The sequence below is a fragment of the Sebastes umbrosus genome, chromosome 3, assembly GCF_015220745.1.
Source record: "Sebastes umbrosus isolate fSebUmb1 chromosome 3, fSebUmb1.pri, whole genome shotgun sequence".
Taxonomy (NCBI): Eukaryota; Metazoa; Chordata; class Actinopteri; order Perciformes; family Sebastidae; genus Sebastes; species Sebastes umbrosus.
The window spans coordinates 6,450,838-6,478,479 of record NC_051271.1 but is presented as its reverse complement, the minus strand read 5'-3'; the positions used below and the strand labels follow the sequence as shown (position 1 = coordinate 6,478,479).

General features: G+C 39.2%; 1 protein-coding gene and 1 long non-coding RNA gene across 2 annotated transcripts; both read left to right on the top strand.

Annotated features, from left to right (window-relative positions):
- The first annotated feature begins 648 nt into the window (after positions 1-648).
- On the top strand, positions 649-7,195 carry LOC119484538. Its single transcript, XR_005206040.1, has 3 exons — positions 649-1,112; positions 1,362-1,474; positions 6,700-7,195. It is a non-coding gene; the product is annotated as an uncharacterized LOC119484538 (long non-coding RNA).
- A 5,657-nt stretch (positions 7,196-12,852) lies between these two features.
- On the top strand, positions 12,853-27,027 carry LOC119485419 (voltage-dependent calcium channel gamma-1 subunit-like). Its single transcript, XM_037765025.1, has 4 exons — positions 12,853-13,422; positions 20,856-20,930; positions 25,905-26,051; positions 26,155-27,027. The coding sequence occupies exons 1-4, from the start codon at positions 13,185-13,187 to the stop codon at positions 26,385-26,387; spliced, it is 693 nt and encodes a 230-aa protein (XP_037620953.1). The 5' UTR covers positions 12,853-13,184; the 3' UTR covers positions 26,388-27,027.
- Positions 27,028-27,642: the final 615 nt, after the last annotated feature.

The following is a 27,642-nucleotide window of genomic DNA, read 5'->3' as shown; positions in this document are numbered from 1 at the left end:
TATTATGGCAATGGATGGCTACATTTGTATGCAGATATTCTCTTGATTGGTTTGGTGGTTTATGCAAAACGCAAAGGGAACAGGACAGATGACATCCATGTTACAAGCAATGAGCACATTGTTTTATATGGCTTAAATGGTCCTGGAAGGTTTCTATGAATGATAACGCGTCCTTTTACAGATCCGCAAATTTCATAGTAATTAGGTGATAATTAGCAAGTAACATATTTGAAATTTCTTTGGAATTACTGCCAAATTACCCCAATATTTACCTCAAAATTGATCAAAAATGACTTTGTTTTGCTGTCTTGATTTGGGACTTGACTTTTTTTTTATTTAATACATTTCCAGGAAGAGAATACAGAGTTAATTGATATGCTTTATTTCCATGTCTGCTGATAAATAAATGATAATTATCTAATAACTTCTTTGAAATTTCTTTAAAAAACTCCCTGAATCATTACATTAGCTACCAGGTTACTTTTGTGTAGACAATAAGTCAAACAAATGGAGAGATTTGTGCCTGATCACAAGTGTCTTCTATTAGTTTTGGTTTTCCACCTCCGATGAAGAGCAGCGCACAGTCTATTTTAAACATTATATGCTATTTTAGCATATAATTATTAAATCATGTTTATAATGAAGCAATTTTCGATGAATTTTGAGGTAAATATTGGGGTAATTCCAAAGAAATTTCAAATAGGTTACTTGCTAATTATGACCTAATTACCATGAAATGTGCGGACCTGTAAAATCATGTGTTACCCTGTGAATCTGTCTCGAGTGTTCTGTTAACAAACTGAGCCATTGTTTGATGGGTAATGTAGTTTTATCTTTCCAACTGAGCAACATGATCTACTTAGCCACAGTAATGGCTTTTAGAAATAAATAGTTTAGTGTTGTGTGATATGAAGTGCAGAGAGGTCACCCAGGAGTGACATGAGTGGACACATGGGAATGCTGAGGCCGAGTATCTGGGATAGCTTGCCCATGACCTCCGACCAGAGGGATTAAAGCGGTGTGCAGAGCCGGTAGGCATGAAAACAATCATCTGTTGCATGTGGACAGTCGGGGCATTTGGTATCATCAGAGAATCCCACATGGAAGAGTTGGTGAGTTGTTGTACGGGCTCTGTGACTCACTTTTATTGTATTAAATGGGTTTTAGAATTGCTAGTCTTGGAAAATGTGTTGTTGCATATATTGTGTCACTTTTTGGATTTTGTATTTGAAGATCTGATATCCATGTAACTGTTGGTACTGAACAAAATATACATCATTTTTTGTTTTTTTTAGTCACTTTAATTTTGGATATTGAGAGGATGTTTCATTATGGATTATTAATGTTTATTTTCTCCTTAGCTCCTTTCAGCTGGTTGAAGGTCATGATGAACAAGCCACCACTGAATAGGTGCTCCACCCACGTTGAATCCTCTCTTCTCCTTCCATGCTGGGAAGACAACCTTAACCTTCGGGTCAGTTACACACATCCAGTCAAACACTGATTTTTATTGCATCACAATTAAAGAACAGCTACCTTAAATAGCGATTGGGGAGACCTGACTTAGGAACTACAGTTAACTTCACTTTGAGACTTGCTTGTGGTTTACTGCAAAATATGAACTGAGAATTGGTCCACTGTGGTTTTTTTTCTTTAGGCTAACTGTTTAGCTAATGACGCGGGCTGATAGGCCTGCTATGCTCTGCTCCGAAACTGCGTGGCAGACAGTCGGGCAACCACAGGGTGTTAAAGGAAATCGGCATCAGCCAACTAAATGCTTGACTGAACTAACAGGCTCCCGAATGCTCATCCAGACTTCAGAAAGCTTGTCTCCTTGTCTCGAAAACAAGAGCTGGAGCAACGTGAGCGTTCGTAAAAGTTCAAATTACTCATTCTTGGTATAGTCCACGCCCGACTGGGTCACCATGCGTATTTAAACATACAGCGCCATGAGAGGGCGTGTAGTCTCTGCAAAGCCTCTGCTGTCCCAACTATGGTTGTCATTCAAATCACTGATGTAGAGAAGGGGAAGTCTTCATTCTGCGTGTGTGTGATGTATCCTTGTTATGCCAAACTGGTCTGATGATCTTGTTTCCGCCTCTCATAGCCATGAATTTGAGCGAGTCTTCTTCAGCCCTCTCCTCTGTCCATCACCCAGGCTGTTAAGCCCTGTGAATTTGAATGCCATGGACCCTCGCTGGTATTTTCATCCACGATAAAGCCGCGCCTCCACTCCCTCCTGTCGTGCAGCATTGAAATTTCCCCTCCAGTAATTGAGAGGAAAATGGCAGGGTCACCTCTCCGTGCAGTCACAGAACTAGCCGACATGCTTGTTAACATCGGTTCCACACTGTGCAGGAAGGATACTATAATGCTTCGGGGTCTCAACTCAGGTTCTGTCTTTGTAACTTGATTCGCTGGTGTGACAAATGGTTCAGCAGCGGTTCACACTTCAGCTTTCTTTACACTAAACCTGATACACCCAGTGTCATAATAACACATTTACAGCCAGCAGTGATTTATTTAAAAAACACTTTAACAGCTATAATGGTACCACTTCATTTTACAGGTCCGCAAATTTCATGGTAATTAGGTGATAATAAGCAAGTAACCTATTTGAAATTTCTCTGGAATTACTGCCAAATTACTCCAATATTTACCTCAAAATTTATCAAATTACTTTATTATAAACGTTATTTAATAATTATATTCCGCTATTTCCTAATAGCTGGTCATTTATTTAATACATTTCCAGGAAAAGAATACAAATTTAATTGATATGCTTTATTTCCATGTCTGCTGATAAAGATAAGAATTAGCAAATAACTTACATGAAATTTCTTAAAGAAACTCCCTGAATCATGACATTAGCTACCAGATTACATTTGTGTAGACAATAAGTCACACAATGGTGAGATTTGTGTCTGATCACAAGTGTCTTCTATTAGTTTTGGTTTTCCACCACCGTTGAAGAGCAGCACACAGCTGCTTCTCAAGCCTAAGGGCCAGATTTTATGCTATTTTAGCATATAATTCTTGCATAATGTTTATAATAAAGTAATTTTCGATCAATTTTGAGGTAAATATTGGGGTAATTTGACAGTAATTCCAATGAAATTTCGAATAGGTTACTTACTAATTATCACCCAATTACCATGAAATTTGTGGACCTGTAAAATGTGTGTTACCAAAAAGTGTTACCGCTATAATTTTAGTAATCAAAGATATTTTGGATGTAGTTACAGGTCATAGTACTTCTCATGTAACACTTGCAGGGATGACAAAGGCTCATTGTTGACAATATTACAAATATAATTGGCAGGTGTAAATGTTACAATGATTTGTATTCACAATGAGAATGCAATTTGTATGAAAAGAAGCCATCGACTGACACTAAATTAAGTTTTCCTCATACTGTGTATTAGCACATGTATCTAGAGACCATCTGATGTATCTGAAAGCCAGGTGTGATTTCCTCCCAAGAGATCCCATATCCTCAGGCGCTCTCTCTCCTCCCAAGTTTGCTTTGAAAATTTTGAAAAGTGGCTGAGATTCCTCCCAGCAGGGGGCTTGATACCTCGCTCCCTGTTGATATATCGGTGCCATGCTGTCGATCCAGGAACCACAGGCATCCATCAGCATGACATCTGTCACTGTGCTAAGGCTGGATTTAGCCAGCAGCAGTTGGAGCTTAACCCTTTTCATCTGCTATGAAAAAACAGACCCAACAGACGTGTAATGGTGTCGTGCAATGTATCCAGTTATTTTTGCAAAGTCTGCAGAAATGCAACTTATCTGAAAACAAACAAACACTACTCACTGTAAACCTGTGACTATAACCTAATCAACCCTTTAAAAACACTATATAGGTGGAGGGAATACCTCTGTAGCTGATATATAAAATATGTTTTCTCCCCTATTAAACATAAACTAAGTTAAATGATACTCAACCACTCGTATGAATTACATTTTTTAATTATAATTCAATTATAATTGTTACAATTCAATTAGTTAACAAATAACAAACAAAAAGAAAGTGTGTATGATATTAAATAATGTGTATGAATAAAATAAAAGATTTCAAAATGGTAAATTGGAACACAAGAGAATTAGGGCCCTGTGACACCATGTGTTTTAGTTCAAATGAGAATACTGGTGAAAACAATTGTGAATTAGTCATAATTGTGAGAAGAAATTACTATTGTAATAAGGCATTAAAACCATAATTGTGCTAAATAAACATCTTGCACACAACCCTCAAGCCTCTATGGTCTGCGTGGAATACTTACTTTGTTTCGGGTCAGGACTTGTATGGTCGCTGAAATAATAACAAATCAATAATGTATAATATATGGTACTGTCGAGCCTGTAAATAAAAAGTGTCTTTAATTATTTCCATGAGGAGTTTTTATTGTATCATTTTGGCGACAAATTACTCTTAAATTAAAAAAAAAAGAGTGAATGGGAATTGAACATCTATTTGATTTTCTTTTAAGGTGTACAGTTCGCTCATTATGAGTTATGAAGTCTGATTACTCTTTGACATAAAGATTTACCTAAAGATTTTAAACACATTAATTAACATTTACTCTTAATTTGATTATTGATATATTTGTCTTATCCCCATGATAACTAGTCAAGCTTATTTGTATTGCCCAATATCACACACAACAACTAGATGGACTTTTCATACTTACCCTACAACAATGGTTCTAAGAAGAAAAGGAAAAACTCTCCCAAAACTCTAATAACATGATATAGAGAAATTTGAGCAGACAGTGATGGACCTTCAGTCCAGACTTCACTTTTTTTTTTTTACTTTTTTCGCCACACTATACTATGACATTTTTCGACATACTATACAAGGACTTTTCTTGACATACTATGACTTTTGTTTTCTTTATTCGACACACTATACTATGGCTTTATTCAACATACTATGACTTTTTTAAATTTTTTCTACATACTATAACTTTTTTCAAAATTCTTTACTATGACTTTTTTTATACAATGACCTTTTTTTTAGAAATACATAACTATGACTTTTTTCGACATGCTATGATTTTTTTTTACTTTTTTCGAAATATTATACTATGATTTTTTTTTTACTTTTTTTGACATACTATATAATTACTTTTTTTTAACTTTAAATTTTGAATTTTTTGACATAACATACTATGATTTTTTTTAAACTTTTCGACATACTATGACTTTTTAATTACTTTGTTCGACATACAAGTCTGTTACGTTTTTCGCCATTTTTTACTATGACTTTTAAAACTTTTTTTTTTTCTTTTTTATACATACTATGATTTTTTTTGACATACTATATGATTTTTTTTTTTTTTACTTTTTTCCACATTCTTTACTATGACTTTTTTAGACATATTAAACTAATACTTTAAAAAAAAAAAATTTGACATACTATACTATGGCTTTTTGTGACTTTTTTTGACGTACCATATGACTTTTTTTGATATACTGTACTATTCTATGACTTTTATCGACAAACTATATTAAGTTTTTTTTTTGTTTTTTTTCTACATTCTTTACTATGACTTTTTTTAAACTATTCTCAACATACTTCACTATGACTTTTTTCTACATATTATACTAATACTTTTTTTTTTAATTTTTTTCAACATACTATTACATGACTTTTTCACATACTATACTCTTACTTTTTTCGACATTCTATGCTATTACTTTTTTTCACGAAATTTTTTGACATATTGTACTATGACGTTTTTCCAAATACTATGACTTTTTATTTTTCTTTTACTTCTTTGACATACTATACTATGACTTTTTCACAAACATTTTTCAACATATGACTTTTTTCACTAAATTTTTCGACATACTATACTATGACTTTTTGTCACATATTATAGTATGACTTTTTTTCACGAAACCTTTTGACATACTATACTATGATTTTTTTTAAAGGAATTTTCCGACATATTATACTTTTACTTTTTTCGACATACTATAGTATGACTTTTTTTCACGAAACCTTTTGACATACTATACTATGAATTTTTTTCCACAACATTTTTCGACATACTATACTATGACTTTTTTTCATGAAATTATTCGACATACTATACCATGACTTCTTTCAACAAACTATACTATGACTTTTTTCCAAATACTATACTATAATTTTTTGTAACTTTTTTCCAAATACTATACTATAATTTTCTTTTACTTTTTTTCGTCATAATATACTATGACTTTTTACTACTTTTCTTTGAGATACTATACTATTTTTTATTTTTTACTTTTTTTTGTCATACTATACTATGACTTTTTTCCAAATACTATACTATGATTTATTTCGTCATACTATACTATGACTTTTTTTTTTACTTTTTTTCGACATGTTATACTATGACTATTTTTTACTTTTTTCGACATACTACACTTTTTTCGACTTTTACCTTTTTTGATATGCTATGCTATGACTTGATGACTTTTTTTAAACTTTTTTCAACATACTATACTAGGATTTTTTTGAATTCTTTCGACATACTATACTGTAACTTTTTTCAACATACTCTATGACTTTTTTATGACTTTTTTGACATACTATATTATGACTTTTTTGTTATACTATACTGTGACTTTTTTCGACATACTATACTATGACACAATGCATGGTATGGCATTTAAACTGCCTTCACCTGTGTTATTTTTCAGAGGGTGGTGAAAACTGCTCAGCAGCACATCACCAGGAAGGACCTGCCATCCATAGATGTTCTCTACACCCAGTGGTTTAGGAAGAAGACCATCAGGATAATCAGAAACCCCAACCACCCCAGCTATGCAATGTTCTGCTTCCTGTTCTGCAGCTTCCGGTACCACACCACCAGGCTCAAGGACAGCTTCTTCCCACAGACCATTAAACTTTTGATGTCTTAAGTTCATCACAACGGTCACTTCAGCATCCCTTTACCCTTGGCATTTTGTACATACATTTAAGACATCCAATGTTTACACAATAGTTTATTCACTTTGCAATTACTGTTTGCCAATAATATATTTTATTTTAATTCATGTATATCATGCTTTACAACTTTATCTTAAATTTACACTATTTTATGTCTTATATTCTCATATATTAGTCTATTTATACATATTTATTGAGCCTGAACTCTAAAATTGCAAAAGACTGCTTCCTTGTAACTGTCATATGATGAATGAATAAATTTAAACTTTTATATGACACACTATATAATTATATTTTTGTGGTAGACTACACTACAACATTTTCGACATACTATACTATGACTTTTTTTCATGGAATTTTTCGATATACTATACTATGAATTTTTTTTGTTACTATAGTATGATTTTTTCATGACTTTTTTCAAGAGTCTGAGTTTGCTCCTCGACCTCACCTAACATGAACTTCAAACACGGATGAGGATCAGGAATACACCTGCTATAAATCTGGCTTCCAGAGTATTTAGGAGGCATCTCTCTTAAAGCCAAAATTGATTGGCATGAGGGTAATGGCATTTTACAAAGCCAAGGTGATGGTGTTTCATAGTCGTGTCCTATATGCCAAGAATAGTTCAAAGGAGCAAAGGGTATTTCTAGCCTTCTCCAGTTCACATACGGCGAGAGGCCGGACACACCCTATGACAGGTCACTGTCTATCGAGGAATAGCACATATTGGGATTCACCAAACCTGTATGGTAGGTGAGGACACCTAAGCAGATACAGTACATGTAGCCTGATGATCAGACTGAATTTCATTTCACTTGCAAGCAACCTAATGCACAACCCTTCTTGCTGTGAGGTAACAGTGCTAAGTTTACCACTGCACCTCCATGCCCCCCTCCCTAAAGTCAAAGGCTTCAGTTCTTTTCAGCAAGAGACACGCAGTTATTGCATTAATGGCAGTTCTAGACCATTTCGAATTTTTAGGGGTACCAAAAATACTAAGAAGGTAGAGCGGTCGACCACTAATCGGAAGGTCGGTCGATCTCTGACCCCTGCAGTCTACATGTCAAAGTGACCTTGGGCAACATACTGAACCACAAATTGCTGTATGTGTATGTGAATGTTTATCGCTCCTGAGGAACAGATGGCACCTTGTATGGCCTCCGCCACCAGGGAAAGAATGTGTGTGTGTGTGAACGGGTGAATGCTGACTAGTGTTGTAAAGTGCTTCAAGTGGTTGCTAAGACCAGAACAGAGCTATATGAATTCAATCATTCTCCAAAAGACTAATAATACTTATTCAGTGCCAACATACATTTCATCACCTCTATGAAAAATTACAATTTCCCCTCTCTAGGGATAAATGTACCACAGTTAGGGGGGCCAGAGGGCTTAATATTACAAAAACTATTTGACAATTTCCCATTACTACACACAGACATTCTTCTGTAAGAAAGGCAAAACAATTTAATGCAAGCGTCTGGGGTATTCAGTGATCAACTTTTGATGTAGTTGTCAACTCATCAGCATTAAAGCAAAATATAAGCATAATTTTTTCATATTTTTGGACATAATTTCAATAGCTTATTGACTTAATAGCTAAATTTCTCAGCAAAATCAGCTCAATGCAGCTTTACAATAGAGTCCCCAAGGCATCATAAACACAGAACATTTACACTTTAATCCAATTAGCTGTTATTAACTACCTATTTGGAAGTGAAAACAAAAGTAGGGAACCTGCTGAAATTGTTACCCAAATGTCCGTTTTGGAGCGCTACTGCCTGGTTGGTTGGATGGATGGATGATAATGGGCATTTTGGGTGCACACACTTTCAAATCCCTGTCTAAATACTATTTCAAACCTGAAGGCTCCTGTTTGTAATGTGCTGTGGAATCTATCATAAAGCTGCCACAAGAGGAGCCCTCATGTTGTTGTACCTCAGTGGGTAACATGGTGAGTGAAAAGGCATCATTGCCCATAGTGGCTGACGCTACAAAAATAGGAAACAAGTTGCTGTTTGAAACACTATCGCTAACGGCAATAGGAGAAAAGAAGTGATTTCATTGAGGCTTTGATTGAGGATCTGTGGAGGGGAACTACTACAATACTTTCTGGGACACAAGTGGGTGGGTATCGTAGGTGGCAACGACTGACAGATCCCTCAGCAGGAGACTACACTCATACATATGTTAGCTTGTCGTGTGTGTGTGTGTGTGTAGGTTTGCAGTGATTTCTCAAGTTCTACTTTGTTGCCGTCACAACTTTTTCACTTTCACTGGCGCCTGTGCTCACGCCGAGGGGGAAGTGGGTCACAATTCTTTTAAAGAAACTCAAAGTGGGCCAAGGCTTAAAAAAGACAAACAGGGACGTGCCACCATGATTTACTGCAGCAGAGTTATCAAAGGGATTAGCCCACCGTTTAGGGTTTTCTTATAAAGTATGTTTTCTATCTCTTTTTTCCTCACTGACTTTACAGCCCTGTTTTGTGAGAAAAATATTTTACAACAACAGTTTATACATAGTACATGTTCAAGTATTAAACCTGCAGTAGGCTATTGGCTGTGCTCCGGCTGGTGGGCGGTGCTTGGTATTTCCTCAACTGTTCTCAACATGGCTGCCGGCTCACAAACTTTCTAATTTTACAGCTAAACAGTACACTACAAGATGTTTCTGAAAACATTTGAGGCAAGAAATAGTCATTACAGTAACAGAATATTGATTCATATTTGATCAGCGCTGCCTAGTTTGACCGTTCGGTTCGCGAATGATTGACAGCTGCTCAGAGACGGCAGGCTTCAGCTCGGCTCTGATTGGTTGTTTTCCTCCGGTCTGTGAAATCTTACAGATACCATTAGGAGCACCAGAGGACACAGAGGCACATGATTTTTTTTCAGATTACCCATCTCATGCACTACTGTCAAGATATAGTGACCGTTTTATAAAAATAACTTAATTTCTACCCATTGCAGCTTTAAAAGGAAAAACCCAAGCCATTAAATCTATGAAAGCACAATTTCTGGTGATATCCTTCCAGGACTATTTTGTTCTGATGTGAATTTTAGTATGTTTTTCTTTCAACTGGAAAAATTTTAGATGAGAGGATGTTACATCAAGACATGTGCTCCTACAATACAGTAGTTAGATATTAGAAACTAAATCTGGGGCAAGCATCAGGGAGTGGCATAAGAGCCTCAGAATCAAACTCACCATTCTGAACCAGCTGTGAACATTGAGCTCTCCTACAGCCATCGCAATAGGTCTTTCTCACAGCAGGCATTTTTACTTAGTATTAGCAGGAGAAGCACAGGTGTTACTATTGACACCAACGACAGCTGTGTTATATTCAAGTGTGACAGTGAGCCAGCATGCCCAACACCAGGAACCTAAAATCAAAGCAGCTAAATGGAAATCAGCCATCATGCATTTTATTATTTACACTTGTGCTTTTACTACTGTTGGTGCCTTCAAATGAAACCCGTGAGCCTGTATTTACAACATGGGAAGTCGTGCACACAATATGCTTGGCTTTCAAGTGGTTAAGTTGTGAGAACACCGTGTGACAAAGTGGGTCAGAAAACACCATTTGTCCCATCTCATACTAATTTAACTATGCTTGTTTAATCTTTATTTTGCCACAATGCCATCAACTGTAACTTGCAGACATATTTTGTCATGTCTGGTTTGGTAGTAAGTTTGGTTACAGAGCATATACAACATTTTGGTTATATAAAAACATGGACTAGCATTGTTAAGTTTAGTTAAGTTAATCAGTTTTCATACCCACCATACCCACCATGTGCTCCACAGACAAAAGGAAGAGGCACCCAACTACTTCCTGCCCTTATGCACTCCAGTGACATCATCAGTGATGTCACTGGAGTAGTCCAAGCAAAGGGGAGGGTAAATTTGGATAAAGGAATTATGTTTATGTACTGTGATCAGTTTAACCATGGTTTAGAAATGTATGTTAGGGATGTGTGTGAAAGCATTTTAGTACTAATTTAGTGGGAATTACCTACTTCATTAGTCATCTCTTTTCAGAGAAGGGTCTGGGTTTCCTGAGAGAATGGTACAGCCTGCTGCTGAGTGACTGAAGGGACTATATAAGCATTTGTTTTGGGCTGGTACAGAGGAAGGATCTCTGTGTGCACGTGAAGGTGGGTTACTCTAAGTTATTTTATCATGAGCTGAGTTTTATTCAGTTAAAGCTGAGTTAACTGTTTCTTTTGTTTGTATACAGTATATTTTTGTTACACGTGTAGCGTGGTGGCACTGTAAATAAAACACCTTTTTTTCACAACTGGAAGAACTTTCCAGTGTCTGCCTCCTGCACTCTAAGCCGCTTTGGTCAGGCTTCCTAACACTTCAACTCCTAAGCAACGGCAATATTAACGTTACTGTCGGTGTCTAGAAGCAACAGAGGCTCACAATTTAGCAAGCTAGCAAGCAGGTAACATAATGACAGAGGAAAAAGATTAGTCAGTTGAGAATATCAACATTTTCCTCAGACATATTATGAAATTACAAAGAAAAAACAATGAACGACTAAAATGACAATATATTAACTTATTATGCACCGAAAGCTTCCCCGACCTCCGCCATTCCTGACAACGTCAATAAACACGTCACAACTCGTGAACTCTGAGCTTTCAGAAACTTTCCTCTTACGAGGTCGTGAATACGACATAAAGAGGGCGATCATACGGACTCTTCTTGTGAACACGGTAAACACAACCCCATTTGAAGGCACCATGTGACAAGTAAACATGTTTACTGTGAAAAGCCTATTGAAGTTGTTATCTGCTCTGAAAAATAGGCAGAATAGAGCAGGTTCAAGCATTGTCTATTGGGCAGGCACTGAAGTAAATGTCTGTAATGTCATAGGCTGGGCAGTACATTTACAGTACCCTCACATTATATCTGACTGGTGTTATCATTACCAGTTCATCCATGCAGTGAAACAGCAGTGCACTCAAAAATGATTAATTTCTTTAAAGGCCACCACTGTGCCTGTCGGAACCTTCCACATGTGGCCTCATAGGAAACTTTACAGGAAACTTTGTGAACTTTACTTGGCATACCACTTATGAAAGCTCATGTTTTCTTTGTGAGATAGGTATTGTTACTTCTACAAGGCCTTTTTGGGTGACTTACCCACTCATACTCTCCAGTACAATTAAATAAACTTTAAGTTGTTGCAGGAAAATCTTATTTCTAAACAGAAGGACATAATGCCCGTACTGACTTCATCTTTTAAAACCACCTCTGATAAGCCCACACAAGTGAGGAGAAACGTCAAAGAAATATTTTACCTTGAAACTGTAGAGATGACACACTGAGCATCTCAATAAAAGAAGCAGTTGGTCTCTGGATTATAACACATGGTGTTAAATGGGCACCCTGACAGGAATTACTAAAAGCAATATTGTTCCATCAGGGAAACTCTACTGTTGACTGCTGCTGCTTTTCATAAACACATTCACTTCCTCCATATAGCCTACAGTAAATAGTTTACAGAGACAAACACACAGCGAGGCGGCGTTGAAGTGAAGCAGGGAGTGAAAACACAGCCGCTGTCGATGGATGGAAATTATAGATGGAGGGAGAACTATTCTCACAATGCTGAAACGTCCATTTGGAAAGTTGCGTGTACATATGGATAACATGAAACTGTTTATGTGAGTCCACTTATTATGGCATGTTACACATCTCCACCCACTGGCACTGTAACCGAATAAGCAGACAGCCTGACAACTTGACTCACCGGTCACATTTATAGTATCTGGCCCACAGCCAGCAAAACACCTACCAACACATGCAGCATCCCCCCACGCCCACTGCCCACCATGGCAGTTGGTTTGGTCATCAACTTTCTTGATCTGCCTCAACAGCTGTAAGTCTAAACTTGCAGCCCCACAGTTGTACAGCAGCTCATAGTGAGTAGGGAAAAGGGGACTTGAAACTAGGACAGAGCAGTCTGGCCCCTTTCCCTTCGAACCAGAGGCTCAGATTTGCGACAGGGGGAAGAGAAGACACTAGTCTTAGGCGTGGAGAGAGAAAAGGAGAAGATACTTTGTGGGAAGCTTGCTGCATTCACTGAGGAAAGAAGCCCCTGGGACACAGAGACCACTGTGTTCACATTGCAGAACATCCAATTTTATAGATTTTTTTTTTTTTTTTATATCACATCAGGGGAAGAATATTCACTGAACAGAAATCTCACCACCTGGAAACATGCACAAGCGCACAAAGATAAAGATTGCCATCTTCGTGCTGATGGTGGGTATGGCTTGCATGTTCACTGCGGTGGTAACGGACCACTGGGCTGTGCTCAGCCCGCGGGTGGAGAAAGTCAATGAGACCTGCGAGGCGGCCCACTTCGGCCTGTGGAGGCTGTGTAAGAAGTACATCTACATCAGCTCGGAAAACTACAAGCCGGGGCATGGCTGCGGACCCATCAGCCTGCCTGGAGGTAAGAGAAAATTGGAGCAAAAATTACATTTCTGTTTTAATAATGTTTGTGACTGTGTCGTGCCTTTAATGCAATCCAGCTCTGAGGTAAGCTTCTAAGAATAGAGCTCCTGATGCACGATCACTCGGCTTGGCACATGATATATTACTCTTCCATAAACTTCCTTGTGAAACAGAAGGAAGACCCTATATTGTTATTGACATGCATGCAGTCTTCCATTATGTGATAAACGTGTGATAAATGTGATTTACTTTGAAAATAGTTGTCATAGTTGATTTTTCGTCTGAAACATACTAGAGGAAAATATTTTTTTTCCACTGTCAGTCATCAGTGAGTGAATGCAGCCCTATCACAGGGCCATCCTTGGGAGGATGCCAGCAAGCAGACTACTAACCAGACTACAGTAGATATGTGACATCAACCAGAGATGGCCAAACATGAGCCAATGAAGTCCCAAGAGGCTGCAGGCTTTTACTCAGCAAACACCAAACACCACAACAGCTGATTGGTGTCTTCTTTCTGTATTTATTTGTAAAAACAAGCAGATATCCTGCAGACAATTGATGCTCCATACAACATGGGAGCCTGTACCTGGTATGTAAACACCATGGAACATCCTCAGGAAATTCCCTTTAATATAGCCTACAATCAGTGAAGGAAAGTAGATACTTTCTTAGATAAGAACATACTTGAGGTACTTGTACTTTTATTACCTGCGCCAAGGCCGAGGGCCTAGGAAGGAGGCTATGTTTTCACCGGTGTTGGTTTGTTTGTTGGTTTGTTGGTTTGTCCGTTTGGAGGATTACTCTAAAAGTCCTCGATGGATTTGAATGACATTTTTTGGAGGGTTGGGGTGTGGCACAATGAACAACATTAGATTTTCGTGGCGAGGGGGGGGGATGGCAGCGACGTACATGAAACCTGCCTTGGCCGAGGTCTGCGCTCTCCGAGTGCACTTCTAGTTCCAATTGGTAACACTTTTTATATCTCCCAAAGTTTCCTCATAACCATCTTTATTCAGTGCCCAGCACAGCAGGTCAGCTGAAAAAAAAATATAAAATTGGTCTTTCTGTGTAGCGGAAATTCAATACAATTCAACAAATATGAAGAATAACATTTCCACTTCATACATGATTATTTACTTTGGTGTATGTGAATCACACTCATTTTTTTTACAGTCATCGAGTATTAACTCCTCTAAATCAACAACAGCGTATAAACTCTACCCAACTACTCTTCATAAAACTCTAATTAATGAATGGCTTCTGTGTCAGAACACTGTCTCTGTTTTCTTTATAATTAGTCCCAAATTACATACATCACTTCCAAGGAAATGGGTCCCATGACCCATAAAATAAAGTGTAACCCTTAAATGTTATGTTACTCCATAGCCTACAATAGCACTTTGGAGTATAATGATTTTATGGAGCAGGTTGTGGTATTACTTGTATTTAAGTAAAGGATCTTCCACCATAGCCCTTAGTGATTGTAATTGAATCAAATGGATGTAAACAGAGTTGAGCAGCTGCTGTCTCGCTGTGACTCACGTCTCAATGACTTATGGTGAGAGTCACTCATCTGTAGAACCACGTTGGCAAATTGACTGTTATCTGAGAAACCATTAACCAACCTGCCTGACGCTGCGTGTCACTTTATGTAAATTAGCCTGGAAATTCCCCACCAATTTTGTCCAACTCACAAAGATGAGAGAAACTCCCAAAATATGTCCTGACTGATGGGTGGCTGTTAGACGCTGTCGGCACTGCAGGGCCATTCCTGGAGCAGATGCAAATGGGAGGTTCATTGGTGCAGACATGGCAGGCATGTGCTGAATTTACTAAATCATCTCGGCCCACCCAGGCATGCGGGGAATTCTTCAGATTGCAAATTCTTCAAGAGCCTTTATCCATATGCATACTGAGAGTGGTGATCTATAAATATTTGGAGAGTGAGTTTATTACATTATATGCAATGCAAAGAGCCAGAACGTCTTCACTAGACACTTGTTCCTCACAAAAGGCTTGCATGTCTACATAATATATGTGATCTGCGATGGCCACCTTGGCAGCCTTTATTTAAGAAGGAGGTAAATCCATCGGTCTCCAGGGGTTTCTCCCGGCCCAATAACTGTATTTGGACAGGAACATTATTGTTTATAGCCACGCGCCTTCAGAGAGGAATCAACCTCTGATCCAAAGCAGGTCTTAAACAGTGTGTGAGGAGGTCTCTCTCTCGCTGTGAGACACTCATGTGGAAAATATGGGCTGAGTTGTTGTTTAGGTCTACTGCTGACAAAGCACAGATGGTGAGATGATCTCAGAAAAACTTTTATGCGTATAAAGCAGATTTACATTATATGTCGTTGCAGCTCAAAGAAAGAAGCCAGAAATTACTTATTTTAGCTTTAGGTGCAATACTCCAGTCTGAGTTGTCCTGCTTTCTTTTCATATTGGGATCTCTTTTTATACTGGTTTTCTGAACTGTAAATAAGCAACATGATCCTCTTCGCCACAGCATACAAAGACGGGCAATAACCATGGTTCCAGAAACCGTAAGGGCGTGCTTGCTTTAATCATATCGTGCAAACTGCTCAGCAAGCAGTCGTTGTGGTTATAAATATAGGCCACGTAAATACTCAGCTGTCTTGGGGGGAAGCTGTGAGGGTCAAGTGGTCCCTCTGAGTGACGGGGCCGCATGGAAGAGTCCGGCATAGCTGTAAGGCCTGCTGTCCCATCAAACTGTTCCCACGAGGCCCTCCTGCGGCTTCACATCTCTGTGCAGCCCACGTGGTCACTCAAATTACTTTACTCTCCCCGCGGATGCATAGTCCAAAAACAAAGTGGTACCAGTGGTGTTTTGCCTTTATAGGCACTCAAATGACCAACTAATATAGACATGTGTCCATATGCTTCTGTGGGTTTTTGGCTGATCAAAGCTCCAGGTTACTTATTTGGAGTGACATACCCCGACAGGTATCAGAAGTAAAATGTAGAGTAAATGTAATTTCCTTTTGCGCATGATTTGTCATAAACGTTTAGTGTTAAAACCTGCCAGGCTCCATAGAAAAATATGCATATTTTGGTGGCATGTTCACTTGTATAATTGAAGTTGTCTCCACTTGTCTTTGCTAATAGGCCCAGGAATGAGGAAGGTTACGACACCCAAATAGAGCCGACAAAACAAAAACAAGGGCTTCAAGGTCTGGGCCAATCTTAGCTCCCGCCGTAGACAAAATGAATAGACGGTTCACAACAAAGCTATAAAAAGTGTGATCCGTGATGTGCACAAATGCTGCTAATCCAACGTCCCCAACTGATCTTTGGGAGCGATGACGGATTGCTCCATTAGGAACTAGAGAGGCTTTACAGAGCTTGTCAGCAGCGCCTCGCAGAACGAAGACCAGCAACAAGTGTCGCGGCAGTGCGTGTGTCTGCCCGTGGCGCCATGCTTCCACTGATGAATACAGATTAATTTATGACCACCGGCTTCTCCTCGTATGTTTTCATGGGGACAAGCTCCAAAGATGGTACAAAAAAGGTGTAATTAGGCAACACACATCCAGTCACATGTGGGAATAAAGCTGCTTGATGCAGATAATGAGCTCAAAGGCTTAATAAATGCTGAGGGGCTCCGACTAAACATACATAACAAACCAGATATGCATTTGGTGAATGAAGAGTCACTTGGCCTGCTGGTTCTTACACTTTTCTACCCTGGACCTAAAAGGAAATCACCCAGAGATGAGGTCATGTTTCCTGCCATTTAAAGAGCTGTTTATGGTGATAAAGTAGACTGAGTGGTGGATTTGCATTTCCTTAAAAACATGAATATGTTTGAGTGAAATGAGTGAAGTTCAAAGATATTTTCCAGCCTCCCTTTTAAATGCAAGGTTTGGCTCAGAAGTACAAGCCTCTATCACACCCTCATACAGTGAAAACAGTGGAGCTTGTTGCTTAGTAACAACCTTTTTTTAGGCCCGTCCCTGTCTTCATTCATAAAAAACATATTTTTTTGTGTGCCACATTGTGTTGGCCCACAGCATTTTAAAAGCTTGTAATTTCAAAGGAGAGCTTTTTGTAAACATTGCAATGTTGACTTGGCTTAGAAAAAATATGACTCAGAGTTATTGCTTGTGCCTATTATATCAATCATTACTCTGCACTATTTCCTGGTGGAGCCATCTGACATCTCCTTCGGCTTATTTTCATGGTTTACAGGGTACAGAGGGAAATTATCCACCATCCCAGCGTGAGTCGTCAAGCTTGAAATCGTTATACGATACTATGCAGTACTACATATTCTCACATGAAAGCATTTCACCGATGTCCCGTGGTGAGCCAGGGGGGGAGTTATGGACATGCGTGCGAGCGGAGACCACAGAGCACAACCAAGATCATTGATGTGCACTTGACTTTGCGTGAGAGTTGAAGACAGAGTGATCTGGTGTACATAAACGTTCTTTCTGCACATATGATCTGAGCCCACCTGTTATCTTTTTATTTATTGCGAAGACGTTCTTCAGACACAACCTTTAGATTGTTAAGTGGGATCCGCCCTGTGTGCACCTGATCAACTGCTTTCAACCATGTATACATGTTTAAACCCCTACAGGAAATATGTGATATGAGATAAGTCAATTATAATCAAGATTTGAAAGGAAACCAAACCTCTTTTCTTTTTTTTTTTACACTTGGCATAGCATCAAAGAATATTTACTCTACCAAACCAGTCTGTGATCACATAAAGCGGCCTGGATTTATCTGTGCAAATCCCTCAAGGTTTAACACCTCGCACGCTCGAGAAAAAATGAATGTGATGTCTGCTGTAACCATTTTTACTTTGACAGTCAAACCACACAAAGCAGACGGGCGTCTGCATGGCATCACACATCCATTTTAGTGGTAACCTCATCCTGGTGGTGTCAATCTGTGAGATGCTTTTGGAAAACAATGTGAGATGTGTGAAGTGTTCAAAGTATCATATGATGCATATGGTGCGAAAGTATGTGGGGCAAAGCTTCACATATAGAACTGATCCATCTATTATTTATCTAGGATTGAATAGAAGTTTGAAAAAGTTCAGTGGCTCAGCAAAGAAAGGAGACATGGCCCTAAACATAACTTTATGAGGAGTATTCAGTATGGCTGTCAATCGATTAAAATATTTAATCGCAATTAATCGCATGATTGTCCATAATTAATCCCGATTAATCGCACATTTTACTGTTCAAAATGTACCTTAAAGGGAGATTTGTCAAGTATTTAATACTCTTATCAACATGGGAGTGGGCAAATATGCTTGCGTTATGCAAATGTATGTATATATGTATTACTAGAAATCAATTAACAACACAAAACAATGACAAATATTATCCAGAAATCATAACATGACAAACTGCAGCCCAACAGGCAACAACAGCTGTCAGTGTGTCAGTGTGCTGACTTGACTATGACTTGCCCCAAACTGCATGTGATTATCATAAAGTGGGCATGTCCGAAAGGGAAGACTCGTGGGTACCCAGAAAACCCATTTTCATTCACATATCTTGAGGTCAGAGGTCAAGGGACCCCTTTGAAAATGGCCATGACAGTTTTTCCTTGCTAAAATCTAGCGTAAGTTTTGAAGCGTTATTTAACCTCCTCCACAACAAGCTATTATGACGTGATTGGTACCAATGGATTTCATAGGTTTTGTAGTTTCATATGATACCAGCATCTTCACATAGCTTTAAAACTGACTTCGCTACAACCTCCGTAAGATTGATTGTGTAAATGCGTTAAAGACATTAGCGGCATTAAAACAATCTTGCATTATTATGGCATTAACTTTGACAGCCATAGTATTCAGTGAAATACAAATGAATTCTAAAACACACATTAGGAGTCGAGTTTACAACAAAAGGTGTTCATGACGTGTCGACTTTGATAAAGATTTGGTTTATTTGCCATCAACTCAAATTCGGTTGAACTTGGTTTAAATTAAAGAAAGATTTTGCCCAACAAAGTATCAAAGAATCAAAGAATGAGCACACAGCGGAAACCTCCCACCCAACCGACTCCGTCATCAGAGTTGGAAGCAGTTAAAAGCCTCCATACGGTGCCATTTTAATTAACTAATTAACTATTACAGTCATGTCTCCGCTACATGACCCTTTCTTGATGGCTCCCTCACTTTTTATGCATTAAGCATGTATTTGCATATAAAGATGTTTAAAGTTTAATGTCATGAAATTTCATGAGACGAGGCCGAACTTTTTCAATAAAATACATCAGAGAATAGTTCAGTCAAATTCAGTGAAGGTTTAATTATTAAAACTTAATAACCCACAGAGGATTCTCTATTAATTAAAGAGTGTTTTTTCAGCTCTGTGTTGAGGTTTTAGCAGCAAGTAGCTTGTTTTCAGCAAAAAGCTTTAAAAGCCCACATCTACCTGCCCAACACCGAACTCCATACAGACACAGTTACCTGCTCAATGTAGTGAAGCATTTAGCAGAGCCAGATATTTCCCTCAAGAGTTGGTGGAGAACAAAACAGAGATAAAATGGAGTGAATATGAAGCCCAGTTGCACAGCAATCCGTGAAATAGTTACGAAATTGAAAGTATTGATTCATGTACATAGACGCAAATTTCAAATTTTTTTTCATGATGGTCAGCCCGAAATTAATTTGTATGTTATCCACTTAATACTGAACTGGGAAGTATAAAGAGCAGCGAACGCTATGTAGGGAGAAGGAGGTCGGGGTGTACAGGTGGGTCAAAAAACACAGGATCTTCGCCCAGGAGACCGTTGTTCGTGTCCTGTGTGAAACCAAAAGTCAGAGTTGAATTATTTGTCACGTAACTTCTGTACTTAAGTTACAGCACTTCCAAAGTTATTTTAACCCAAACAACAATCTTTTCCTGAAGCTAACTGAGTAGTTTTTGTCAAGTAACTTTTAAGTTACGCCACTTCCGGTGTTATTTAAACACAAACCACGTTTTTTTCCTAAACCTAACTTAGTCGTTTTGTTGCCTAAGCCTAACCAAGTCAATCTATTTTTAAACCTAACTGAGTAGTTTTATTTTAAAAAGACTGGAGCGGAAATTGACGCATGCGTCACGTGTTGCTGGACATTCGTAGGAAAACGCACAAAAAATACATCGTTGAAAGTCGTGCTGAGCTTCATTTCATGACTATTTCACGAGCTGCCATGAGACTGTGTTGCAGCGGGCCACAAATGTGACTCCAAATAAATGATATGATGTTGCTTGGGGTCTTTTGGATGTGTAAATAGGCAGCTGCTAATATGCCAGCCATAACAACTTTATGTGGTGATAACATAATAATGATATGTTGTGTTAAGAGCTTGTTGTGCTGCCTCCAGGTGGCCAACAAATTAATTGAGGAGCAACTTTGAACTAAATCCTATTTTCTTTTCTTTTCTTTCTACAGAGGAAAACTGCACTTACTTCGGACACTTCACTCCGGGGAGGGATTCTGAGATATTTGAATATAAAACACAAAAAGGTAAGTTTCTGTTATGGGTTCCCCTATCGTGGGTTCTTTCATTCCATCCTGTCTAAACTAATTTGTGAATTAATTTTGATAATATGTTCTTTGGAATATTAGGACATCCCAGTCTGTGTGAAGTTGAACATCAAGCTATAGCTGCATCACATATTCCCGACTGATCTCACCTGCTGCTGCTCTCTGTGGGTTCAGAGCTTCATTCATGTCTCACTTCTGACCGCTGAACAGCGCAGCAGGTGTATTTAACCAGCTGTCAATGACAAAACTCTTCATAGGACATGATGAAGTCCTGGGTGAAAGGCAATGTTTCCCCATCCCTTTGTCCAACTGGCTAAAAGTCAATGTGCTTACACGGGTCATTACTGGAAAAACTTTATGTCTCTTTATGCAAAAACAGAGCCCATATATACAATACACTGGCACTGCATTGCATGTGATATGTTTATTTTTATAGAGTGCCTCAGCCATGTTTGAATTATATTGGAAGTATACGGGCCGTCAATCGATTAAAATATTTAATCACGATTAATCACATGATTGTCCATGATCAATTGTGATTAATCGCATATTTTCTATCTGTTCAAAATGTACCTTAAAGGGAGATTTGTCAAGTATTTAATACTCTTATCAACATGGGAGTGGACAAATATGCTTGCTTTATGCAAATGTATGTATATATTTATTATTGGAAATCAATTAACAACACAAAACAATGGCAAATATTGTCCAGAAACCCTCACAGGTACTGCATTTAGCATAAAAAAAATATGCTCCAATCATAACATGGCAAACTGCAGCCCAACAGGCAACAACAGCTGTCAGTGTGTCAGTGTGCTGACTTGACTATGACTTGCCCCAAACTGCATGTCATTATTATAAAGTGGGCATGTCTGTAAAGGGGAGACTCGTGGGTACCCATAGAACCCATTTTCATTGACATATCTTGAGGTCAGAGGTCAAGGGACCCCTTTGAAAATGGCCGTGCCAGTTTTTCCTCCCTAAAATGTTAGTGTAAGTTTGGAGCGTTATTTTACCTCTTTCGTGAGAAGCTAGTATGACACGGTGGGTACCGATGGGTTCCTTAGATTTTTCTAGATTCAGCTTTAAAACCTCTGAAAGATTGATTGCGTTAATGTGTTAAAGAAATTAGTGGCGTTAAAACAAATTTCAAATTAACGCGTTATCATCATCGCGTCAATTTTGACAGCCCAAATTGGAAGATGCATATACTAATGCTTTTTGAAAATGCAACAGTTTCTCGCTGGAGTTTGCTTCCCCAATGACGGTCGCTAGAATTCACAGTGTGTACTGACACAAGGCTGACAGTGTTTCACACATGGTGCCTCGGGGAACAGTGCAAGACATGTAACTGTACAGAACAGTCAACATTTCAGAGCTGTGTGTGTGTGTGTGTGTGTGTGTGGGTGTGTGTCTTCCAGCCCCCATTCCCTCCATCTTCCATTCCTTCCATCCTCTCTCCAGTGACCCTGCTACTTACAGCTGTGACCGTACTGAGAACAGCCAGCGCATGTTGTGTGACAGCGCTCCCATGTAATGTGCGTTAGGGAGCCGAGCACATGTGGAGCACTGTCACACTCAATTATTGGGGTGTAAATGCGAACAGTCTTGAGCATGAAGTTGTACACACACACACACACCCACGCCCTAAACTCAGAGATGCTAATGCAAGAATACATAGAAACGCCTCCACCATCCTCTAACACACACACACAGACACATACATGCAGCATCCCAGTGCTGATGGCCAGCCTTTAAGAGACACATTGCAAGTTTGCTGGAATGATTGCAGCACCGATCTAAGTTCCCTGTAGTGTTATTCACTCTTGACTGAGCCATAGGCCTATCATAACGGTGCATTAGGTTGAATGAGCGTAGTAGATGTACTGTATGTCACCACGGGCACATCCGTCCATACAGTAAGACTCTTGTCTGTCATAGGGAGTCTACCAGTAGAAAATAAATGTAATGAAAATATTGCAAGTTGAGAATAGTGAAGGATGCTGTAGGAATGGATCTGGATATTTTGTCAGAGTTATAAGGAAAAACAAGACTTGGACCAAAATGCAGAAAAGGACACAGCAGGCTGAGTTCAATGATTTAATGAAAGAAAACGTACTGGGAACAAAAATGAAGCTGGTCCGGCAGGAAGGTTCAGATAAGGCAATCCAAAGGAAAAAAAACAAACCCATATCAGAACTAAGAGTATGAACACAATATAGTCTTAAGTCCAAACAAAATGGAAAAGGACACAGCACCAGACCGTGACACATTTGGAGGCTCTTCATATATTTTAAAAACATAAGTAAACTGCAAATTGTCTACGCAGACAATATTGTGCCATCTTATTATGGAGGACTTTCTTCTTCCTCAGGGTGTGTGTGTGTCTGTATTACCCATGTTGTGGACACATAAACCTGTTTACACAGTTACATTGTAGGGACTCGCCTTCCAAATGGGGACAAAATGCATGTCCCCATAACGTAAATCATTATATTTGAGAGTGAGGACTTGGTTCAGGGTTAGGGTAAGGTTAGGTTTAGGTTAAGGTTAGGGTAAGGGTTAGGATTAGGAAGGTAGCAGTCACAGTAAGGGTATACGTTTCCAGGAAATGAATGTAATGTCAATGTAATGTGCTCAAAAGTCATGAAAACACATGGATGTGTGTGTGTTTGTGCGTGTGTGTGTAGAAAGGGGAAATATGTAAGGGTTAGCACATGCCAGATCTGGTCGAGAAAGGGAACTAAAACAAATCTTTACTCTTGAAATTTATTTTTTTCTTCAAACAAATATCTCCTACAAACGTAAAGCAACCTGCGCACATGCCTATACACATAAATAATTCAACAATACACATGAACCCACAGAACACATGAACATGTAATATATACACTAGAGTATGCATACACACACATCCTCATACATACATATACACATGAAGAGCAAAGCTGTAATACTGTCTCACATATCACACACATATTCTCCAATACTGTGACTTCAAACTCAAAAACCTTTTGACCTGATTGAAGCTTTTTTTTATTTCCCTTAACAGACTTTTTTTATATGTCAATCATATGTTTCTGAGGAAAGAGAAAACCTTGAGCGCAAGCCCTCTATCACTGAAACACTGGTATCTTTTGATGTCTACCTTGCTCTCGGTGTTGAGAAACTTTGGTGTTGAGCTCACCGACCGCCGAGCTCCACACATGCGGTATCTCAGAGAGAACAGAGTGAGTTCAGGGTGCGGCCTGTCCTCCCCTGACAGCACAAGATGAAGGCTCTCTCTCCCCCAAAGGAGAGCCTCTCCCCTGGGCATGGCTCACAGGCGAACAGGCGGCAGATCAAAAGCCTCACATCCTATCCACCTCTCTGATCGCTAAAAACAAGCCAGCTGCTGTTCCTATTACGGACGCCCTGTATCTGTAAACATATTACATTCATATAGTATATTTGTATGTCTAGTGATATCTTTATTTTGTTATAGTCAACAAATCCCATGAAAAGATCAAAACCAGCAGTGAATTGATCTTACTAACAAGTATTGCCCGCGTAGCCAGAGGCTGATGGCTCTTATTCCTCTGTGCCATAGAGCTTTAAAACACACCAGTGAGACACACTGTTGCACAGTGACATGTTCCATCTTTACCATGAACATGGGCACTGTAGTTTACTTTGAGTAGTTTACTTTGGAGTATGTGCTGTAAAAAGCCTGCAAGGCACCAGCCTTCCATGAGGAAGAGAGACAGAGACCATCTCAGAATTACCCTGCTTTTATCTTCCCACAGCAGGGGATGGGCCAGGCAATAAGGGGAACTGACAGAGGCAAACCAAGGCAGGCCAAGATACTGTAGAGGCCCAATTCCAATCCGGCCGCTAAACCCTCCCACTCCGTGGTGGAGTGAACTCTGTTTGTAGTCACACTCACAGCTCAATGAAGCTCCCTTCTTTAAGGTGGAGGGGATCAATACAGCAGCCATTTCTGGACGAACTTCACTCTCTTCAGCAAGGAAATAAATATCAGAATCAGAAATACTTTATTGATCCCCGGGGGGAAATTGAGGTCCATTTTGCTCCCGTTCTAGAAAATAAATATAAATATCTAAAAATATAGAAATATAGATAAAATATAAATAAGAAACATATATAACAGCAGTGCAAATAATAATGATGAAAAATAGGATTTATGCAAATAATATAACTGCACGCATTTATAAAAATTCAAGAGTAGTGTCAAATAAGAATATTAGTTTAAATGTACTGTATAAATAAATGCAATGTTAATGCCAGAGTAAACCAGATTATTTCACAGCTTAATGAATGCACTAAATGATTGTACTGTTAAGTCAGTATTCCACAGTTGAAGATATAATAAATTATTGTGTTATAGCTCCTGATAGGGTAAAAAATAATAAATATACGTTGTATGTATATATATTCTAGACTAAATAAGGGTATATTTGATCCTAAATACAATCTATTTACGTTATGTTGTCGACGTTTGTATGACAATAAAGTAGAATAAATGAAATGTCTATCAGTTTGAGCAAGTAAATGTTTTTACCGGTAGTCGAACGGAACTGACATCGGAGCGTGTTCCATGACGAACACAAAACGGCGCTGCACGTCAGTAAGGGCAGGTGGTTACGTCGGCATCGATGCAGGCTCGCTGTTGGAGGGTTTTATAACCCACTTCCACTCCCCGTGAATTGGTTTGGAATGGCACTTAATATGGCGGACCCTCCACGTGAACGTGCAAACGGAGTGGAAGTGGGTAGGGAGAGGGTGTAGGGGGTGGTTTGGAATTGGGATAGAGAATCATACTGACAAGGCCATCACACTACATAAAGTATACTTGAGATATACTTCATAAAATAAACTTGAAGTATAGTGCTTTTTCATAAGGGACATTTAGGAACCACATCATGTCGACACTCTCTGTCTCTTTCTTTCCAGAGTACAACATCTCGGCTGCAGCCATCTCCATCTTCAGTCTGGCCTTCATGATCCTGGGCACTCTGTGTGTGATGGGATCGTGTACCGGTAAAGGCAAAGGACGAGACTACCTCCTCAAACCTGCTGGCATGTTTTACGCATTTGCGGGTGAGCTCAGATAACCAACAAACTTTCAATTTCCCTGCAGCGTTTTACAGTCTGTCACGTTATGAAGGCTGTAACTCATGTTCACACATCTTCCTCCTCCCAGGTCTCTGCGCGTTCATCTCACTGGAGGTGATGCGTCAATCGGTCAAGCGCATGATCGAGAGCGAGGAAACGATCTGGATCGAATACTACTACTCCTGGTCCTTCGCTTGTGCCTGCACCGGCTTCATCCTCCTCTTCCTCACCGGCTTCGCCCTCCTGCTCCTCTCCATGCCCCAGATGCCCAGGAACCCGTGGGAGACTTGCATGGACGCCGAGCCGGAGCAAGTCGAGTGATAGCCGGACAGACGGGATGAAGACGGGATGAGAGTGACTAATGTCTTTTGTTTTGAGTATAGATTTGTTTCAAGAACAAGAGCTGGCCACAAAAAGGGTAACGGCATGATGACAGAAACTGGTTTGGGTGTGGATGGACCATAGGCATGATGGGAAATGTACCTTCCTGCAATTATACAGCAACTTGAATATGGGTTTCGAATGTTTGCCTTATCCTGTATGCCCACCCAGAGTGTAAAATATAGCAGTCCTCTCCAACACCTCCTTAGGTACAGTTCATGTTGGGAGCTCAAATCTGACCTGAGGCCTGAAAACTACCACATTTCTCAGTAAGAGCCAACCTGGTCCAAACAGCAACTCTCTCACTGCTGGCATATTTAAAAAGAAATACTAAAAATCTGATTCTATGTACTGCATTAAGTATGATATCTTGTACATATCTAATGTTCATCTGCTGATTTTTGTATGGGATCGCTCAAGGACTCACTTACTTACAAGAAATATCAATTAAGTAAGAGACGTGTGTATTCAAATGCTAAGTTTTATATTTCTACAATTTCTTAAGAGTCTTTTAAGATGAAGAATGTCCCCTTAAAATAAGAACGACATGAATAAATGACTGATTTTGAGCAAAGCAGGAGCACAGAGCAGGTTTGTGTATCTGTGTGTGTGTGTGTGTGTGAGTGGCAGGCTGAATGCTAAACACCCACACAGTCTGCATGTTGGACAAGGTTCAGCTCTAGCAGGTGCACATACAAGGCCTTTTACTTTTTGTTGACAGCTTCCAACCCAAACTGACACAAAAAAATCTCTGTTCGTTTTCATGCGTCATCATGACCCATTTGAAACGTGGCAAATTGGTGTTGCTTACCGGGCCTTGACACCGCACCTTTTCCAAAGTAGAGCGCAAAAAAAACACAAGGGTGTTAAGTTATTCAGGCGAGGTAGAGCGAGGCCTGTATGACCTTGAATTTGTGTTGTACTGTAGCTGTGGGTATGACACACTGAAAGTCTCTCAACCCGGCCGCTTAGACTGTTGACAGGCTATTAAATAGGCGTTATCAGTCGCTATAGGCACCATAGATGTGGGTCAATAGAGGCCTACTACACCCACTAGTAGGTTTTATCATCTATTGACATGGTAGATCTCCGAAAGAAGGTATAAAAGAACATGACCGTAGAAATGATCACAGATGCACCCACAAGATCAGAGTTTGCATCCTGTGTGAAACCAACAATGTGTAGTTGTCTTTAT

Coding starts and splice junctions, on each gene's coding strand:
- LOC119485419 (XM_037765025.1), top strand. CDS start 13,185: ATGCACAAGCGCACAAAGATAAAGATTGCCATCTTCGTGCTGATGGTG. Junction 13,423..20,855: donor ACCCATCAGCCTGCCTGGAG/GTAAGAGAAAAT, acceptor TTCTTTCTACAG/AGGAAAACTGCACTTACTTC. Junction 20,931..25,904: donor TGAATATAAAACACAAAAAG/GTAAGTTTCTGT, acceptor CTTTCTTTCCAG/AGTACAACATCTCGGCTGCA.